Here is a 15402-nt window from a genome sequence, read left to right as displayed (position 1 = left end):
TCTCAGAAGCATTTCCAGGTCTATTAATAACACCATAGGGACACTAAAGCAAACACGAGCATGTTCTCCAGTAAAGCAAGGTCCGTATTGTCCAATTTTGATTTTTACCTCTAACAAAACTTACGTACCACACGGTTGAGAGACCAGGGATACGGTCTTCACGTTTAAAAACCGTAGTCATCAAGTGAGTTAAACTTCCGTTTTAGATCCTATCAGAACGGTTGGAAATTAAGAGCGGTATCTCATCCCTTGTTCTGTAGAACGACTGCTATGGGAAATACATCACTGGATGAGGCCTCCTGGAGCCATCTCGAGTCTGGATATGGCAAGACGGCAGTGCTGCAAATCAATTGCGTGTACATTCAGTGGAAGAACATGTTCTTGTCCGTTGAGAGCCCCCGGCTATTAAAACAGACTGTCGGGATTGTAAGTTAAAACACAGCTGCCAATCAGAAGAAGTACTCTTTCTGATTTTCATTGACTGCACTTTGTATATTAAGCTCACTTTTCAAAACAGCCTCGGCACTGTCTACATTCTCTGACCTTTTTGCCTCATTTCTTTTGTATAACCTTTTCTGCTGATAAATGCGAACAGCAATGGCAGCAATGCACAGCAAGATAAAGATCACAACCGCTATCAGACCTGGGGAGGGAAGAGAAAAACAACGCAAAGTCAGAACTTTTGTCCAAACGGAAGCCCTGCTGACTTCGTTGCTTAATAAGTCATGATAAAATCATTTTCTACATACATCAAGCATCTAGTAGATATGAATTAAAAATATCAAAACCTCAGGTATTTCTGGATCGGGCGGTGTCATAATATACCCGAGTCTGTCTGTCTCTGAGTTCCTCTCTCAGCCCTGGGGGTTCACCTCCATTTATTCTGCATGCATATGATATTGGATTTATTTAGTGCATTTCCACTTATTTTTCAAATTTTTAGTGCATTTACATATAACGCAAGATGTTACTGACATGTCTCTAAGACCATTGTGGTTGGTCACTGCATATTAATACACAAATTGTTATTATTTTAAATTTACAGATAGTAGTAATATTATAAAATAATTAAATGTGTTTTTGTACTTCAATATTTAAACACTGTAATTCAGTTGATTCTCAATAGTCTGTCATACTGTTGAATAGGAGGAACAGGATATATGTATATGAATAATCCTGACTAGTGAAATATATTGACACAGATAACATAGATTATTTCGATTATTTCTGTAGGAGAAATATTGATATTTTGAAACATCTGGTTGTTAATAAAATATTTAAATACCACAATTCTTAGCTATGCCAACATATGGTTATCGACCTTGGCGTTACATCGGGCTAGTAGTTCTTCAAAGCGTGTTCTGTGAATCCCTGTTGGTCCTCAGGACACTTTGAGGAGATCCACAGGGTCAAAGCTATTTTCATAATAATTCCAAGATGCCTCTCTCATTGTGTTGACATATCCACTATTAATGTAAAACAGGGTTAGGTAAAATTCCTGGTACCTTCGCATGAATTAAGGCAAGGCTACCGAACCGTAAAAGCGGTCGTGGAATTCATAAGGCAGAAGGCGTTAGATTGCCAGGCAATCCCACAAAAAAGAAAAAAAAAAAGCAAGCCAGATTCATTTTAAGAGTGTCCTTAATGAAGCCCTAAAAATTACTTATTTTATGAAATACTGACCTTTTGGCTATAAGCCTTTTTAACATTTTGGGCAATGAGGTAGAAAGTACTTTGGATGGATCTCCAAGTATGACAGCTGTCTCCAGGAAGAGCGCCTGTGTGAACAGCTGACTTGTGAGCTCAACTACTTACTTTTCGCTTCATGGAACACCATTTTTATTTGAAAGAATGACTGACAAACTATGGTTGTTTTGACTTGGATATTTGGCAGATATTTTCTCTAAAACGTGTGAAGTGAGTCTGTCACTTGAAGAAAAACAACTGACAATACATGTCGCCAGTGATAAAAGTCAAGCTTTCAGATGAGAAAGAGAATGTGGAAAACTATTGCCTGTCACCATGAGTTTGAGAGTTTCCTAACATTTCGACTTTTCTGATGAAAACGGTGGAGGTATTAACCGATGAAGTTGTTTTCAGACAAAAATAGGCACAATGAAAACAGCAATGTGGATCAAGTGTCATATTGTAAAGCTAGGAATTCTTCATTCCAGTTTAAGTCAGGGGCATAGAACTCTAATGGAAACCGACCAAGCCAACACATTGAAGGTTCTCACCAATCACAGTGGAATCCTGAGCACATGATTTAATGGGCAATTAAATTCACTACAGCAAATTATATAATATTGCCAATGGCTAAGCCAATGTTAGGTTGGGTCGGGCTTACCTGAGAAGGACAGTAATTCCTTGCTCATATAAGTCTAACATAAATGTGGCAACCAAATTCTGCACTTGAAATCTGAAGAATTTACTAAAGGATACAGTTATTTTTATTATTATTAGTCATATTAATAAATAATAATTTTAATCAGAATATCATTTGTTGTTATATATTTTGCCTCTCATCAGTTGAGTCGCTATAAATATTTCTATTGTCTGGCCTCTTAATTTAGGTCTCTTATTTCAAGAGAGATATTCTGAATTATTTCAATATGAAAAACTGATGAGGTATAGTAGAGACCAGGCTACAGCAATTATAAAATAAATATCAATATTACAGTGGCCCAGACAGGACATCCAGATGGTCATAATCATGGGGGGACTCTGGAACTAGTTTGTTTCATATATGTGATTTATCTCCTTTAATTTGGGGAAGGTGTCATGTCAGGATTTGTCACATCCAACAAAAACCTTGATTTAACCTGCTATACCAAAAAAAAAAAATACACTAAATAAAATACGGCAAACCACTGTGCTCTGTGACATTGCCATCTGAAGCTCTGTGTGAATGTTTTTATGAGGAAATTAGGTAGCTTTCTCTTTGTCTAATTCTCACCATCCATATCTGTGTAGCCTGGCCAGAAACCCTCTGTAATATCTGGGTCACGGTTAAAAAAGTCTTACTGAACAATTTTCCCATCTTACATTATTCAGTGTTTGTAAGTGAAGAAAAAGATGATCTAAAATGTAGAACAGAGGGCGATTAGCCAATTTGGAGAAATTTTAAATGGATTAATTATTGTTACACAGTGGGCGCAATTTACGAGTAACGAGACAACGGGCGAAGAATTATACCGCGATGCTACCAGATGGAGAAACACCCTGGAGGATGATATTCTGTGATTTAGCAGATAAATTGCATGTGGTCCCAAGACAAGGCCTTCTGAGCTTCAACGGCCATGATCAACTGCTCTGCTTCTGAAGCTTTGTCTGAGCAATGAGCAAAAGCAGACACCACGTGTTCCCAGGCCCTCAGTTCCCAAGCTGCACACACCTTCCACACTGTCTTTCTCTGCTGTACGTATTTGAGCCAAGACAGATTTCAGAGATGACCTATAACATGTTTCCATTCCACAGGAACAGAGAATGACTTATCAATATACCCCTCCTATATTCTGTAAATATTACCAATGATCTTTGCCCAAAGCAACAATATTCTAAAGATTCAATATTGTGCTCTAATACTGGCTTGACTGTCCAGTCATTCTCTATGTATATCTGTGAATCTGTGTCTCCCTATATCTATACCAGTTAAATGTATGGAAAAAGCACCATTGGGAGACTGAGACAATTTCTTTGACAAGGAATCGTCATTTAAAATGTTAAGCACAGGGGCGCCTGGGTGGCGCAGTCGGTTAAGCGTCCGACTTCAGCCAGGTCACGATCTCGCGGTCCGTGAGTTCGAGCCCCGCGTCAGGCTCCGGGCTGATGGCTCGGAGCCTGGAGCCTGTTTCCGATTCTGTGTCTCCCTCTCTCTCTGCCCCTCCCCCGTTCATGCTCTGTCTCTCTCTGTCCCAAAAATAAATAAAAAACGTTGAAAAAAAAATTAAAAAAAAAAAAAAAAAAATAAAAAAAAAATAAAATGTTAAGCACATTGGGGAGCCTGGGCGGCTCACTCGGTTGAGCGTCCGACTTCGGCTCAAGGCATGATCTCGCGGTTTGTGAGTCTGAACCCCGCGTCGGGCTCTGTGCTGACAGCTCGGAGCCTGGAGCCTGCTTTGGATTCTGTGTCTCCCTCTCTCTCTGCCCCTCCCTCACTAGTATTCTGTCTCTCTCTCAAAAATAAATAAAAACATTAAAAAAATAAAAATGTGAAAATGTTAAGCACGTTAATTGCTATAGCTTCAAATGAGTTTTTACCACATAATGTATTTTTAATAATATATTAATGTATTTTCTTTTAGACACTCAGTTATTAACTACTCCTTTTGGAGGGATTTACTGCTGTTTGTTTTTTGCTTATCATATGACTAAATGGGAATTCTATCTTATGTATCTTTATTTATACACCATTAATCTGATAAAAAGAAAAGCAACTGAAATGGCAATGAGGATGTTAACATCCTCACAAAGATATGACTAGTACTACTCTCTGTTTAAGTAAAATCCTAACGACTTCAAGGAAGTTGATGTCTGAATGAGTAAAGATGTAAAAAAATAGAAAAACGGACCAGACATAAAGCCCACATAAACTGCCCAAGTTAAAGTGAAATCACATTATCTGGCAATGTAATAACTGTTTATTTTTTATGTTCATCTCATATGCAAAGTGTGAAGAAAAGGTGAGTCGCTTAGCATTTCCATTATCTGATTAATTACTTTCTGAAGATCATTCATCAGGAAGAAAAAGGTATATTTTGGGGGTTGGCTCTGAATAAATTGTGCCTCAGAGAACATGCTGTTTCATTGCCAGGAAGGTATACTTTAAAATTTTTTGTGTTAATTCTGCAATTTAAAATAACTACAAACCACTTTCCTTCCATTGGCCTAATATTTGATTAAAAAAATGCAACTAAAAGTGTTATATTCACTGATGTGAGCATCTAAACCACGGAAATACCCATTTCATTGAGTATTAACACAACATAAAATGTATGTTCCCAGTGTTAATCTCAGGTTTTTCCTACTTTTTACATAAACTCTTGTGGAAACAATATGGCAAAATCCACGAAGCCAACAGAAATAGTACCTCCCCAAATATATTCAGAATTCCTTAGGGATTGTAGAAGGCCATTTTCAAGTTAAATGATGCTCAGTTTTACACAGAGTAGCAACTGTATGAGTGTGGCACCTCAGGGAAATGATCAATTATGTATACTGAAAATCTTCAAGGAATTCATGAATTCAAGAAGACTCTAAAAGACAACCCAGTATAAATAATAAACCACCCCCGCCATTGACCTCAGGATCCAGTGTCCCGCAGTGGGGATATGTATGGATTCCCCACCGTTTCTCTAGTGCTAACTATTCCCCACTCCTAGAGATGAGAAGTACCAAAGAAGAGTTCATTCACGCCTTCTGTTACCTCCAATTACTGCAGAGTCACTTCTGATTGCATTAGCTAGGGGTTCTCTGTCATCTCTTGTTCCAGAATGATCTGCAGTAAAAGGATAAAAAAAAAAAAAAGTGGGAGGGAGGGATAGAGCCAAGTAAAAAGAAGAAATTTTGGGGGAAAAAAATCTTAAAACATTTAATCAGTGTGGGATCTCTGTGATTTTTTTTTTTTTTTAACCTCAGCAGCATCAACTGCAGTGGCTCACATGGATAAGGCACTGAGGATCTAGAAGAGAAATGGGTTGGAAGTTAAACAAAACCAATCTGGGGAGGCCACCTTGAGAACACATTGCAACAGCGGCATCAGAAGATTCAACACCCAGGGGACAAGTGCGTTTGTTACTGCAAAGGAGGAGCCATTCCCCTACCTGCAAACGAGTGTGTCCTCTCCCTTGATGTGGCATCAGTGCCAGCCTGGGACACACAGCTGGACTCTGTCACATGTCCTGAGACGGTGACAGGGGCCGGGTGGCTAGGCTGCAGTGCGGCCTTCAGAGGGGCCACGTGGCTGAGCTGCACCGCGGACAGACAGCCCAGGAAGCCCTGTGCACCGGCCAGGGCTGTCTCCTGGTCTACGTCACTGTACTCTGGAAATCCAAAGAAACACCAAAATATTAATAATCATGCAAGAGCAAACAGGCAAGGCTAGAGATGGAATGTTCTGAGTCTGATAATACAGTAACAATAGACATGCAGTGGACTAAACTCCCCTTTCTTGGGTCTTTATTAAAAGAGTCAGGTCCGTTAAGTCTCTCCGTGACTACCGGTGAGCCTCCTGAGGTTAATGAAAGCAAGTTTTTAAGTATGGCTAATTTAATATGATATGTGATCTGGAAATGATTGAAGCCTCCGGACGGATGAGCCAGGTTTTGAACTGATGAGGGTTCGTGAGATGTTACATTTAAAAATAGATGATTAACGTGATTTGTGATAGGGCTTGCAGTCAATGTTCAAGAGATTAAAATGCTTCCCGATTTGGAAATGAATTCAGCTCAGCCTTTGAGACGTAAGTCACGACCATCACAGGAGCTAGAGGGAAAATGGAGCTTCTAGAGTTCTCCTGTTAACTGCCCAAGCAGACAGCTCGGTCTGGCTGAAAGCCATCTGGTATTCTCTGGCCCCATCCAAACACGCAGGGGGAAGACGTTATCAGGTGGGAAGGCTACACCCCAAAGTGTCTAGAGTCGCCCTAATTCCTCATGCACAGCAGTGAAAGCGTCCACACCTCACTCCCTGTTTCAGGGCTGCTGTCACTTGGGCAGAAACATGTGTGGCCCCTCTAGACAGAAAACCCCTCCCCGACATTAACCAGAGTTGAGTTTCTCTGGGACTATGATGGAACAGAGATTGGCTTGAATGGCGGAATACTAATTTATGATTTTAGAGTGAAGAATATATTTACATTTTGTGTGTGGCGAGCCTGAAATCTAAACCAGGGTAAGTAACTATAGTTTTAAAGTTCAAATGTGACCAGACCATGTAGCACCTCCCCACCCAATATGACCATAAAAAAGGAGGACTAATGTCTCCTGCACTGCATATACAAGGACACAGACACAATTTGACACTCTTCTCTTAAAAAAAAAAAGATATTTAGTATTTATTGGGTGCTTACAATGGCACCATTCTAAGGGATTTGCACGTCTGTGTTGACAGCTTCCAGTAGTCGCCAGTATCTTATCCCAGTCAGTCACACAGGTGAGACGCGTGGGTTCAGAACCGCAGTGATGGCCTGAGGCCACACAGCCATCGGCATTCTGCTCGGGAGTCAGGCCTGTTGGGCTCCAAATCACAAGACTCTATTTATGAACCACTTTCTGATTGGCACATTGTTTTCTTCACTCTGTTCATATCTTCTGCAGGGCTGCTGATTTATTTTGTTATTAGTTTGTTTGGCTGGAGAGCAACTATTCTTGAAGTGACTCTTGGCGCGTCAGCTCCGAAAGAGCCCGACCTGATTACACTGGATGTATGGCAATCAGGCTCAGGGGCTCTACCTCCGAAAGTCATGTTCTTACTACCAGGCCATCCTGCCTCACTGCACCCAGACTGGCTCCTTGAACCCACGGGAGACCCTCAACTCCCCGGCATTATGTTGTTCCACAGAAGCCGTGTCGTGCATGTGTGGAAACCAAGAACTAACTTAGTTCCAACACACAGCATTCACTCATTTGAATGGATATACATTCAAGCATATTTATGTTTAGAAAGGCAGCATTCTTGCTTTGGAGGTTTTTTACTTTAATAAGAAAGGAACAGGAAATATACATTAAAAACAACATAATCAGGACAGTGCTTTTCACATTTATTCTACAGTGTTAAAATCTTGATTACAATTCCGATAGGCTTTTGAAAAATCTTATCTTTTGAACACTCCCCCCTCCCCGAAAAATGTAAATAGATGAGATTCACTTCTCTGGTACAAATCTGATCTGAGATGAATCTTAAAAACTACACCTTTAAGTAAAAACATTTTTCAAATTACAAGTTACGGTATAAAAGACTTTAAACTCTTAAAACGTAAAGTGGGCAGTTAATCAATTAATTTTTGTTTTAAGAGCTACAGATACAGGAAATAAATTCCGCGCATATCAAGCATGTTACATTCTAGCAGCAGAGAGAGAAAATAAACATAGAAATAGGAACTAATGAAAATTTTGAAGAGTGGTAATGCTCTGAATAAATCAATTAGCAAATGTGATGGAGTGCGTCTGAACAGAAATTTATCTTGATGGATTAGGTGATTTTTACGCGTCTATTTTAAGGTTGATTCTTCAGAGCCCTGTTCCCTTAGTGGTCTGGAGATATTATTCCAGCATCTTCTGGCTCCATCACTTCTTTCTTAAATTTTGCAAGATTCCCTGTGTGTTAGGAATTTTGCATAGAATATGGTGGGCCCTTCTCATCTGGAGACACAAGGTTTTTCGTTAGCCTGCCAAGTGTCGTAACCTGCTTCTCCTTCCTCTTCTTTATCCTATTGGTCTGCTGATTATTCACACCACATCTTCTCTGCATTTTCTCTAAGCTGTTTTACTTTTCCAGCCTGATTTCTATCCTTTGGGACCTAATATTGTGTGAGTCGAAGCCTTCATCACTTGATCTTCTAGGTGATGAGTTCACGTTTCAACAAACATCACTCTTTCCTACGGACTTTGAGTCTGGAACAGTCACACCTTTTTAGTTCCTCAAGGTCTTTTTTTGCTTTTTTGGAAGCAAGGGCTCTTACTAAGTCTCATCAGATGGTGTCCGTCTCCCTGAATATGCCCATTGTGATAGGGAGTGATTCGGTGGCTTTGTTTCTTCTCCCGTTTCATTGCTGTGAGTCTTAAGAATAGAGCTGTTTTTCTCCTCCGCCAGGTGATTGTCAGTCACTGGTTTCCTTAGGCGGCTGACATCTAGAGAAGGTAGACAATGTAGCTGCCCCACGTCAGGGAGGGTACGGGCCAGGCACCCCTAACCTCCAGCCAGAGAGGACTCAAACCTCAGGTCATCGTCAGCAGGACTCAGGAACTCCTCAAGTTTCAGGTCACTCCCTCTTTGGCAAAGGGGGGGATTGGGCACAGTGACGTTTTCAATGCTGACCTTTCCCCACGGGGGTCCCAGAGATCTCTGTAAGCCAAGCATTTCCAAGTGGAGAGGAGGGATCTACACAATTCAGGGTGTTCCCCAGAGACTCTCGCAGGCTGGTCCAGACTCTTCCAACCAGGGCGCACGGGGTCACCCAAGGCTCTCTTCACTGACAACCTCTAATGCTCCCCCCTGCCTGCTGGGCTGGACCAGCAACTCCTATTTGCAGGAGAGTCAATGGGTGGGAATTAGGAGTGAAGGCAGAGCACAGGGGCTTTGCAGCCACCCCCTACCCCCCAGAACTGAGACCAGGCAAAATTAACAGTTATAATATGTTGTTCATAAGCAAAGCTGGCCTTAGAAATACATAGCATTAGATATCTTTGCTAGACATCGACAACTGCACTAAAAAAGCCAACGAGCAAAAATCTCTATCTTTCCTGTTACCTGACTCCTGAGATGCCGACACCACTGTCTCCTGCTTTACACAAACCCTGAGAAGACAATCATGTTTTGGATGTTTCTGGTCGTAAACATCCTTACTGACTCAGATGTTTGGGTGATCTTGCCTATTAAAAAATCAGCCTCAATTGTACTTTCCAACAAACGGAATGACTCCTGCTTTGTTAGAGAAGAAACCTTTTAACAAAAGGTCTACAAGAAAAAGAGGGTACCAAGGAATTAAAATGTGTACGAAGTGCCTTTCCATACGTAGTAAGAGGACTGTTTCTGGAAAAGGTGTGACGTAAATGGAAGAATAATTGCAAAGAGTGCTTCATGGAATTTCTTGTGGCTCTCCTTAACAAACAAACAGAAAACCTCAGAAAACAAAACCAAGTGGTTTGGCCATACCTATGAAGAGGGGCCTTATTTAAAAAGGATCTCAGTATCTTTAATCTATGATGATCAGATTAAAAGCCTTGCCGGAACATGGTGCAATAAATCAGAGGAGGAGCCTGGCATTTTTACCGTTATATACCATTACGGCCAGGATCCTAGACAAGAGTTCATGGGAAAGCAAAATGGCGGAGCAGACGGCAAATATACCACATGGATGCGGAAGCAGTTTTTCATAAAAGGTATTTATTTGCCAACCAAACCTACCGCACTGAGATATCACCTTGAAAATCTGATTAATACAGAAGCTATTTATAGTTAGAGATCTCTGGGTGACTGTACTTCTCTTTTGCTTTCGACATAACTTGTCTTAAGTGCCATAAGACATTTACAAAATCACAGGGTCCTTAAATAATCTGATTAAACTATCTTACATACCCCTTTGGCTTTGAAGCAGGTTTTCCGTAGAATAGCATCGAGACTGACGTGTGTTCCTCTAGCTCTTCTAAGAGCTGGACTAGACACCCTCTTCCCTCTGACCACACACTTTATTTACATCTGGCCTAAATCTCCACTGCAGAAATCTGAGCCACTTCCTGGCTCTGCAGCGTCAGAAGAGATCAATGATCCCGATGGGTCATTGCCTCTAAATATACCGAAGCCACCGCTCAGCACAGAATGAGTGAAAAACATCTTCGGGCTTTTAGAAAACTCTTCTAACATAAAAACAATCCATAAACAGAACTCAGAACTTGATTTGGCAATGAGCTTTGGATATAAAAACAAAGGTAACGCAGCCTATTAATTACGGAGGGCTGTGGACCAAGTCTGTCTCGAGGCAGACTGGTTCTTCCCATACCACGATGGATGACGAATTTCTGCTGTCACGGTTCCCTCGCCATAACATGTCTGACATAACAAAGTAATGGATAGTAGCTGTAAACTTCACTCAGCCTTTGAACAGTGACTCTGCAGTCATTTTACACTAGGTTAAATTATATCATTCAAGATGTGAGCACATTTTTCCGTGACAGGTTTTATGCGATTTCACGATCATGTAATGGTCTTAATTGGGATTTTTTTTTCATGTGTGGAATCGTGACCCAACGAAATCTCAATGAGTTAGCAAAACAACTTTACACCTGCATATCTCCTTTGATTAATGACATCTTGGAGAGATCTCTTTTTGGATAATGTTCAAGTTAATAGTTCTCTTAAAGGAGCTGATTGAGGAATCATTCACTTCGGCGTCCGTACTTACAACCTGTGAACAACATACTTGACAGAGAGATGACATCAGACTGTCTGCCTTTTTAGAAGGAAGACCAGAAAGAAAGAAAATGGCTTCCTCTCTGTCCTCCAGCGCTCATTTTTACAAAGGAAATGGACCGCAGGAACAAATTTTTAACTCCAATCATCATTAACAAGCATCACTAGCAGATATCAAGCAAGGAGTGTAATTTTTTAGGTAATGACATTAAATTGTACTATGATGACATGGAAACCATCTCGAACCCTCTATTATACTTAACAGACGACACTAACGGAATTCACATCTCACTGCTCTTACTCTGAGCACTCCCACAGCTCATCACTGGGCCAGAAACTGTTTGCTCTGTTTGCTTTGTGCCCCAAACTCGTGTAGCCACTCTCCTGCCAACCTCCTCCTCTCTTTCTCTTCCTTCAATTCTTGTTCTTTAATAAGGTCACTCAGACTATAGTGGAAGTCCCTGATAATGGCTTTATTGTTTACTTATTCCTGGTGCAGTCACATTTTAAAGCAGGCTAGTAATGAAAGGAATAAACAACTGCCTTCTCTTTTTTATTTTAGAAATTATTCTGGTTTTGTCTCTGTACAAAGGTTTCTAGATCTGGCAGCTGATAAATATATAATTTGGGATTTGTGGCTTTTGCTTTTATCATTTGGTTTTGTTTTGGTTTTTTTTGAAGTGTAAGCAGAGCTCTGCTTCATTATGTTTGACTACCAGATGAGAGCAACGAGGGTGATCTTGTTGTCAAAGGATCACATTCATCCTTCCCACCAGGAGGACATCCTCGTGACTACATGAGCTTCTGACAAAATCCCAATGTCTACCATTCCATTTGCTCCATAATTAAAATCAGAGAACACGTTTCAGCAACAGGAGTGTTCTCTGGGTTTGGGACATGACACTTTGATCAATGCTCACGTACTATGACGAGGAGAAAGGTGTTTTCCAGTTTCTAGGTATGGCCAATTCAAAATGGTACTGCTAACTCTCTGGAAACAAAGCCTCCAGAAGGTTAAAGCCACGGTATGCACTGAAGATAGTCTATGACATTCCAACTGTTAAAATACTCAAAAATCAACCTGATGAAGAAAAAAAATGTTAAGATTTCTTACTTACTTACTTACTTAGAACAAGATTTCTCCTGTTCTAAGCTGTACTTCTCTTTTAAAACTTGCTTGTGAAATAACGACTATCTCAAGTGTCATCTCACAATATAGTTACACAAACAGGACTCAGGTCATCTGATTTTTCCTCACCTCTTGGCCCTGAAGCACGTTTTACATAAAGGATTCCTGACACACAGGAAATTGTTGTTACAGCTCTTCGGTAGAGACTGAGTGGCTGTCCTTTCCTTGGTGATGACAGACATTATTTACATCTGGCCCCATCTCCACTGCAGTAATCTGAGGTACCTCCTGGCTCTGTATCCTCAGAAGAGAGGAACAATCACTACTGATCTAGACCTCTAATATGCAAAAGCTACTACTCAGAGTAAGTGAAAATGATCATCCAGCTTTTACTAAAATAAATCATAAAACTATTATAGCATATAAAAGTACTGAGATACAGAATTCAGAGCTTAATTTTATAGTGAATTATGAACATGAAAAGCAGATTTAATGTACTCTGTTGATAGCAGGAGGATCTGAACTAAACTGCTTGGCTAAAGCCTTGACTTCCCCACCACAGCCCCCAACTATTACTGAGCATTATTGTCAAAGTTATTGAGTCCTTAGTCTTTTAAGTGTAACAGGGAGTTGGAGATGGTTTCTGTGCTGTCATACTACCATTTGGTACTGTTTCTAAAATTTACCTTCTTTTTGAGTATCTACTGGTAACCTTGGTTCACAGGACAACCCAAAATTATCTCCATAGTTCTTCCAAAATTTAAGAAATGCATAACGGAGAAAGTTGAAAGAGAGAAGAGATGTCCTTCTTTCTGGGTTTCCATCTAATATGGCAGTGAATGGTCATCTCCTTAACTCTTGGCTTGAAAAGGTAGACAAATCACAACTCCAAAAAATATATATAATTGATCAATGTGTATATTCTGCCCCCTTAGAAGAAATATTCAGAAATCATAAGATGATAGAAATATTTTAACTCATTTTAATTTGGAGGGTAATTTGGAACTATTTTATCTAAGGCAACATAGGATACATTATACTCAATCAGATACACAGGAACCTTTTGTGCGACGGTTACGTGTATGTCCGCTAACCATTAGCTCTGTGAGGACAGGTGTAATGTCCACCTTGCCGAATGGCACTCTTCGTGAATATAACACGTGATCACAGAGCATGTGCTAAACGAATCAGTGAGCCAAAGGGGCTTCCAAAAAGGAAAAATATATCTGATAAGCGTAGGGCCTTGAGAATGTGTCTTGCAGACCTCTAATTAGAGGAGGGTAACTGACCAAGGCCCCTGCTGCTGGGCTCTGAAACCCATCTTTATACTTGGGCCAAGGCCATGCTTCCTATGGCTGGCTCCCAGCGGTGGCTGATCAGAGCAGGGATTCCTAAGGCAGGCTCATTCTTGGGAAACAGGAGACTCCTCTGATAGCTGGCTGACCCAAGGGCTCCCCAAAGACTGCTCAACCCTTCTTAGATTGCACAGACTTCCAGGATACTTCCGAGTTTCCTTCCCTCTCTCCTCCATTGGAGGCAGAGGTGCGTGCGTGGCCATCTGATGGCTCTGCCGCTCTTGGCCAGCTCCCTCCCCACCTCCTACTTTACAAGTGTCCCCTGAATAAAATCGTCACATGGTTAATTTTGTCTTGGCAACTGCTTGTTGGAGGACCCGGACTAACATAATAAGGAATTTCAAGATTGAGCAACTCTCTGGAAAATTAATAGTTCCATTTTAGTGTCTATTTTACTATAAATTAATATACTACATTAAAATATAATAATATACTACATATATTTTATTGTAAATTCATATACCACACCAAATTTGACCACAAATTATTACTTTCCTTTGAATTACATTAATTCCTTTGAATTAATGATCAAACAGACCATTAGTCCTTGGTCAAGATCCACACCTTAGGCACATGGCAAATAAATTCTTACCTATACTTTTAGGAGAATGAGTTGATTCAGACTATAAAGTTCACTGCTCAATTTGGACTTTAATCTTATTTTTCAGTATGAGTGAGATGCGTTTTAATGATATGCTATTCTGGAGTAAAAACATTAACATCTTTAATTCCCTACTAATCTCCCTACTCATTTACAAAAAGGGAAACAAATATTTATATAACGAATGTTATTATTCTACTGTGTCATTAATACAATCCTCCTAATAGAATGCAGATAAGTTTCCCAATTGTTTTATAATATATTTAACATATTTCTACTCACAAAAAGTATTTTCATCAGCAATGCTGGCATTAAATTTGAAGATTTTATTTCCTTAAAACTATGATTGTATTAACATTAGGCATAACTATTACAATTTTCTATCTTGTGTTTTACATTTTTATGTAATGCCTCGTCTCAGACCCTGCTAGATGAGGAACTCCTGAGATCAAGATTTGTTATATATCTTTGATTCTTTTTATTACTACAGTTGAATTTACATAATTTACATGATGAAACTCACTTGGAATTTTTCAGTTAAGCTTCCAAATATCTAAGTAGCACTTTGCACGTATTTTTTACGTCCACTCTAGCATACTGAGGGAGAACAATGCAATTCACATTTCCCCTGTTTGGAGGATGAGAGCACACGATTTTGGGAGCTAATCACGGTCCTAGAGGGCCTATAAATATTTATAAATTTAACTCTTAACCCGCTCAAGGGCCAAAATTTTGATCATTCACCCATGGGTTTAATCAAACATTCTCAAGGGACAAAATATTGCAGGTTACTGTCAAATATCCAACAAGAAATAAAAACCAAGCTACAAGAAGTCCCCTCATCCTCCCAAATAAGATGAAATACCACTCCTCTTTATAATTTACTTGCAACTAGAAAGAAAACGCTTTCAAAATTTACCGCCCCTCTTTCTGCGTAGTCCCTGTGGGCAAGTTTAAGAAAATGTATATATATTTTGACGTTAAAATGGCAAGAGTACGTTTCTACTTCAGTGCGAAGAGTCAGAAGTAACTGTTGGATATAACTAATAATCACAAGGCACAGACACTGGGTTTCGGCAAGAGCGGCTGGCCACCACCACATCTCAACAAGGCAAACAGGCCCCAAGCCAGAACCTAAAGTACATTTACTAATTAGAACAAAAGCCATTGCTCTCCCCTACCTTCTCTTT

The 15402-nt window shown here is 40.1% G+C and overlaps 1 protein-coding gene across 4 annotated transcripts in view; it reads right to left on the bottom strand.

Moving 5' to 3' along the window:
* Positions 1-241: 241 nt before the first annotated feature.
* CNTNAP4 (contactin associated protein family member 4) overlaps positions 242-15402 on the bottom strand; it is a 251964-nt gene continuing 236803 nt past the window's right edge. For all 4 annotated transcript variants that reach the window (XM_060650097.2, XM_060650096.2, XM_060650098.2 and 1 more), the window contains 3 exons: positions 5823-6041; positions 5426-5497; positions 242-643 (listed from right to left, as the gene is read on the bottom strand). In XM_060650097.2, coding sequence (XP_060506080.1) covers positions 450-643; positions 5426-5497; positions 5823-6041 — 485 coding nt within the window. In that variant the 3' untranslated portion in view covers positions 242-449. The remainder of the gene's footprint in view (positions 644-5425; positions 5498-5822; positions 6042-15402) is intronic.

Source organism: Panthera onca, chromosome E2 (genome assembly GCF_046562875.1).
Source record: "Panthera onca isolate mPanOnc1 chromosome E2, mPanOnc1 haplotype 2, whole genome shotgun sequence".
NCBI lineage: Eukaryota > Metazoa > Chordata > Mammalia > Carnivora > Felidae > Panthera > Panthera onca.
Note: the sequence above shows the minus strand (reverse complement) of the source record. Positions and strands in the feature narration are given on the sequence as shown.